Consider the following 6,142-nt stretch of genomic DNA (forward strand, 5'->3'; position numbering starts at 1 on the left):
TGGTATCTCAAAAAACTCATTAGTCGGGACACTCGTAAGTCAAGGCTCCACTGTACTTCAGGCACGGATAATAGATTTAAAGTTGCATCCTACTCACAGGCCAATGGGCAACTCAACAAAAGAAAAGTACACATTACTTTTAAAAATGCGATGAAGATTCCCAATCTCTCTTCTTATGTATTCTTCAGTATAGAACTATCAAGAATGCAGTCAGGGGAAAAAAAATCCAGAAAGATGGAACTATTTGGTGATTGGTGAAAAAAGCGTTCTAATAATGAGGGACAGTTATAGACATTTTGCTCTACTGAACTCCCTCCCTTTTTCCTTGTTCTCTATATTTTGGTACATTTGGTCTCATAATCTTAAAGCTCTTTCCCATTGAAAATTCATATGATTTTAACTAGTAGTAAACATAATGCTTGAAATGTACAAACTATATGTCAGTGGTGCCAGAAATGTTTTAAACCAAACTTTATTTTAATCAAAAGGACTTACTGGTTGAAATGTGGCCTCCTTTAATCATTATGAGACTATATTCTACAATTACTGCATCATGGGAATGTGAAATGGTAGAACTGAGGAAGAATGACTCAGAAAAATCTAGTAGTCAACACCCTCGTTTTACCAGTGAGAAACAGATTTTCCAAGAGTTACAATGGCTTGCCCGGCAGCAGACAGCTGGAAGAGTTGGGATCAACATACGTCCTGATTTTCAATCCATGTCTCCTACTTAGAGAGTAAGTCATCTACTAGAGATGAATGGAAATGAGTCATTTTGAAATACATTTCTGATAAAAAATGCTGTCAAGTGACTTTTGTGGTTAATCTCTATTTTCCTAAAAGCCTTAAAATTGACCTCTTAATTAAATTCTATAGCCAGTCCAACCTGGGACAGGTTAGCTGTCTGCTTTGGTACACAAGAAGAGGGTGTCTCCATCATGGAAGGGTTGCTATTCAGCCAGCTCTGGGTTCCACGCTCCCTGGAATTCAATGTACAGTACAGGGATCTGGCTGTGCTAATGCCATCTGTGCCTCTAGCCAGCCTGACTTCTTTAGAAAGGTAAAAATCCCAGCTCCAAAGAAGAGTCACGAGTGACCCTAACTATTCACCAGATGATTTTTATAATTACCACCCCTCCAAAAAAAACACCCCCCACAACAACAACCCATTTAGTCTTGATATGTGCCAAAGGGCCCTGCATGGTAATTTCACATGCTGTGCTGATTCTTTTATAATTTAAAACTGTCCCAGATGCAAATTAGCATTTTAGGTTGCAGGGTGATAATGAAATAATTGTTTTTGTTCTCTCACAAGTGCCAGTGTGGACATTTTGAGGCGGTAATGAGAAAAACCACAACAGTGTATGTATAACTGTTCAGAATTTTAACATTTCCAGAATTTGAATTGGAAACATCCCATAAGGAACATAGCAATAGGTTACTATTATGCTCCATTTATGGTTTTGGATATACTTTCTCCTATCAGAGAATACAAAATGGTTTACTAGCCACAATATGCATAGCACTGTTACAAGCTCTAAGCAAAATAAGACGAAATCTAGCTGTGGTTAGTTGAATTAGACTGAATTATCCAAGCTTAATATTGACTCTGGGATATTACCTGTTTAGAATAGAAGGAAATAGATACATTTAAGATATCCTTTTAGGGTGATTAATATCTAAAAAGAGAACTTCAGAGAGTTGCAGGAAAAATATATTTCTCCTGTAAAGGTACACTAAACTGCTATTTAACAACAGTCTTTCATTAGAAGAAGCTCTGCACACTGTGTTACATATTATATCCCAGAAAAATGGAACGTGCCCGGAAAGGTCAGCCAGTGCAACAAGACAGGAATCAGAAATACATTGGGAAGGAGAAAAAAATGCAGATAATATGGCCATTGTACCTAAATTGCCCCAGAAGAATCAACTCTAAAACATATAAATTTGTAAGAGAAATTAGTAAAGAGTTAAGCAGAAATGGTCAGATATATGATAAATATGCAACAGCCAGTAGATTTCCTATAGTAGATAGAAAATATGGAATATTTTCCACTAAAATAGCAATAAGAAAAACGCTATATAAAATTAAAAGATTTCTTTCACAGACACTAAATTTCAGAAGTAAGTGATAATTGAGAAAATGTTTTCAGCAAATAAGAGACAGTATGAGAGGCAATAACATACAAAGAATTCTTATAAATAGATAAGAAAATTGCTGCCACTTTGAATATAATGGGTAAAAGACAGTTGTATTTAATTCAGAGAAGAACTGCAGTTAAATCCTTACTTAATGTTGATAGATTCTTGGAACTGCAGCAAAATGACATGTAAGGAACTCAATTTTACCACAGGCTAGGTAATTTATATATATGAGTTAAGTTCCTACAGCAGCTCATTAATGTTATGTAATGAACGAAACGATGTTATCTGAGGACCTGTACAGACAAAAAATGTTTAGATATACTAGCAGTCAAAGTTATAAAAATTGTATTATTTTTTTTTCTATACACTCAATTTTCCCAGGATGAGTGCAGTAAACACTCTCACATCTGGTCATAGTGTAGACTGATACATCTTTATCTAGAAGGCAATGTGACAAAACATATCGAAGCCCTAAAACTGGTTAATCCCTTTGATTCAGTAAGGTGTAATCATTCTCAGAACAGAACTATATTATAAAAAAACCAATTAACGATATCAACCAAACTGATAAATGATGATATTCATCCAAACCTTTTTTAAACTTGTGTAAAACTCTAAGCAAACTACACAGACCAGATTATGGATTAAATACATTACAGTACAGTCATAGGATGGACAATTATGCTGTCCTTTAAATATGTGTCCTAGGCATATTTGACTATTTTAAGGGGAAAAAAGGATATGGAAACTCTATATAGTGTGATTTAGCTTTGAAGAAAAAACATGGATATTTGAATATGAGAGTGTATATATATATATACACACACACACACACACACACACACATATTTGGGGGGATAGAAATGATGAAGAAAATACATCAGAATGTGGTAGAAGTTTATCTCAGCATGGTGGGATGATGTATGAGAGATCCCTCCTTAGCCTTTGTCCCTGGTGGAAGCCAGCTCACCTGCATAATCCTCTGTACCGTAGTCATCGGTGGGGTCTTCGACTCGGCTGTAGCGGACACGTTCCACTTTAGGAAACTCGTTGGTTGGTGAGTATGGCTGGACGGAGGTGCCATAGAGCACCAAAGACCATTCTTTCAATTTACCTAGGGAAACAAAAATGAAACCACTGCATGACCAAATATTCACTCTTTAGCTTTGTACTTTATTTCCTTTTCACCTAAGAAAAAGCATCAGTAGAATTATGGGAGACAGATTCATATGAATCGTTACTTCATATACAGGGCTAGAAATACACATTTACTACTGTTTGCAGAATTTATGCACTATAATTCACGCACTATGTATTTACAGAAAAAACAATGAACGATATTGACAAAGACTGATAAATGATGATATTCAGGATAGGCCTTGATTTAATCAGCATTTATAGTTAGACTAAGAGACAAACACCTCAGATTGCTGGGCTGAATTTCAAATGATGGATATTTAAAAGAACCCTAGAATTTCACAGCTTTTCCTAGGTATTAAAGTCTTATTTGAAAAAAAATTTCAGGCCCTGGTTGGTGTGCTTCTGTTGGTTGGAATTCGTCCCACGCATGGAGAGGTCAGGGGTTCAATTCTCCGTTAGGGCACATGCCTGGGTTTCAGGCTCAATCCCAGTAAGGGGCATGCAGGAGGCAGCTGATAGATCAATGTCTCTCTCTCTCTCTCAAATCAAAAACATATTAAAAACATTTTTTGTGTTTTCTGACTTATAAATAAGAAGACAAAAACAATGACTTTGTTCCACATGATTCCTGAAGCAGTCATTCAATCTTTAGAATACATCACTACTTAGTTATCCTATAAACCCGATAGCCACTAGATACATGTGGCTATTTAAATGAATTAAAATAAATAAATTCAGTTCCTTAGTCACACTAACTACATTTCAAGTGCTCAATAGTCACATGTCGCCAGTGGCCACTATAATGCAAGCACAGACGGAGAATACTTCCTACATTGCAGAATGTTCTACTGAGCGGTTGTAATACATTTTCTGATCAAGGGTGCCTTAAGACACGAGATAAGTGTTTAACCTCATCTGGATAGTATGTTCACAAGGAACATTTCTTTTGGTTTAATCCCTATTCATTTATTTCTTAGATTTATAAAATTAAAGTCTTTACTGCAAAAAAAACCAACAAAAAAACCCCAAACTGCCCCCGGGGCCATTAAACTTAATAAGATTCACATAAGAATCAACCATAAGCAGAAGTGATTAATAAAAAACATTGAGAACACAGAAATATGCTGATAGGAAGGACTACCCTTAGGAACCTCCCCACACAGTGGCCTAATACACAGTCCAGGCATGGTTCAGAGCTCTCCCACAGCAAGACAATGGTGAACTTCAGGTGTCATCTAGTTCATCTATTAGCATCTATATCATCATCTAATTGATGCTTATCATTCTTAAGTGCTTACTACATGCTAAGTTTTATCCCATTGTTCATAACAACTGGGATGTAGCTGCTTGAATTCCCAATATAGTTTATGTAAACAGTGATGAGGAAACAGGCACAGAGGTTGATAACTTTCCCACGGCCAGTGAGAGGAGAGATTAATATTAAAACCCATCTAGGCGTTCCCATTTAAGATGGCGATGTAGGAAGATCCTGACCCACTTCCTCCCACAAACACACCAAATCAACAGCTACATATGGAACAATTTCCTCTGAAGGTAACCTCAAAACTAGCATTCCTATGCATTAGGCAAACAAGAAAAAGCCCATATCCACGTGGGTAGGGGAGGCTGAGACAATCTCACCACAAACCTCACCCCTGGTGTGGTGAGAAAGTGGAGGGAACTCAAAACCCAAGCTGCTCCATGAGGAACAAAAGGTTTAAATCCCACATTGAGCACCCCAACTTTTAATACCAGCACCTGAGGGCTGAGACCCACAAGGTTATAGCAGCTGAGAAGCAGTTCTTATAGAATTCCAGCAGACTCACCCACTCAGGGTGTACCACAGGGGCAGCCAACAGAAAAGCACCTAGACTTTCTGTGAAACAGGCTTATTTGCTTATCTTGAAGCATCTGCCTGGGGAGAAGGCATCTGATTTAACAGCATCTAGAGGCCTACTGAAATACTCTGCAAAGATGGAGGCCCACAGGTACCACCTTTGCGTTCTCCCTCTACCTCACCTCACTGGTATCTTCCAGAAAGGAGCTTAAAGACTTGTCAGGCACTGCAATTTTTGTGGCTGCCACCCACAAAAAGTGGCCCGCAGGGCTTATATTTTCAGGTCTCCTAGGACTGTAAACAAAATTGACAAGCCCTTAGACTCACTGAGGAGAAATGAGAAATCAAGTAAGTAAAATCAGAAACGAAAAAGATGTTATAACTGATACCACAAAAATACAAATGTTCATAAAAGCCTATGAATAAATAAATGCCAACAAATTAGAAACAAAAGAAATGGATAAATTCCTAGACACATACACCATACCATGACTGAATCATTAAGAAATAGAAAGTCTACTAGTAACTGACCAATTACTGGGAAAGAGATTGGTAAACATAGATGCAAAATCCTCAACAAAATTAGGAGCAAACTGAATTTCATACTACAAAGATCATACACTATGATCAAGTAGGATTTATTCCAGGGATGTAAGGTTGGTTCAATCCATCAATGTGATACACGACCTTAACAAAACGAAGGATAAAAATCATGATTACCTCAAATGCAGAAAAAGCACTTGACAAAATTTAACATTCACTTCTGATAAAAAAAAACAACTCTCAATAAAGTAGATATAGAGGGAACAGAAAATAAGGCCATATGGCAGCTAATATCGTCTAAGGTCAGGAACAAAACAAAGATGTCCACTCTTGGCACTTTTAGTCAACATAGAATTGGAAGTCCTAGCCAGAGCAATTAGTCAAGAAAAAGCAATGAGAGACATCCAACTCAAAAAGGAAGAAAAAAACTGTCACTATTTGCAGGTATCTATACACACACACACACACACACACACA

General features: G+C 37.2%; 1 protein-coding gene across 1 annotated transcript in view; it reads right to left on the reverse strand.

Moving 5' to 3' along the window:
- Nucleotides 1-6,142, reverse strand: part of PCSK5 (proprotein convertase subtilisin/kexin type 5) — a 416,138-nt gene that overhangs the window by 152,561 nt on the left and 257,435 nt on the right. Inside the window, exon 14 of the mRNA XM_006776508.2 lies at nt 3,116-3,259. Coding sequence (XP_006776571.2) covers nt 3,116-3,259 — 144 coding nt within the window. The remainder of the gene's footprint in view (nt 1-3,115; nt 3,260-6,142) is intronic.

Source organism: Myotis davidii, unplaced genomic scaffold (genome assembly GCF_000327345.1).
Source record: "Myotis davidii unplaced genomic scaffold, ASM32734v1 scaffold228, whole genome shotgun sequence".
In the NCBI taxonomy this organism is placed as follows: domain Eukaryota; kingdom Metazoa; phylum Chordata; class Mammalia; order Chiroptera; family Vespertilionidae; genus Myotis; species Myotis davidii.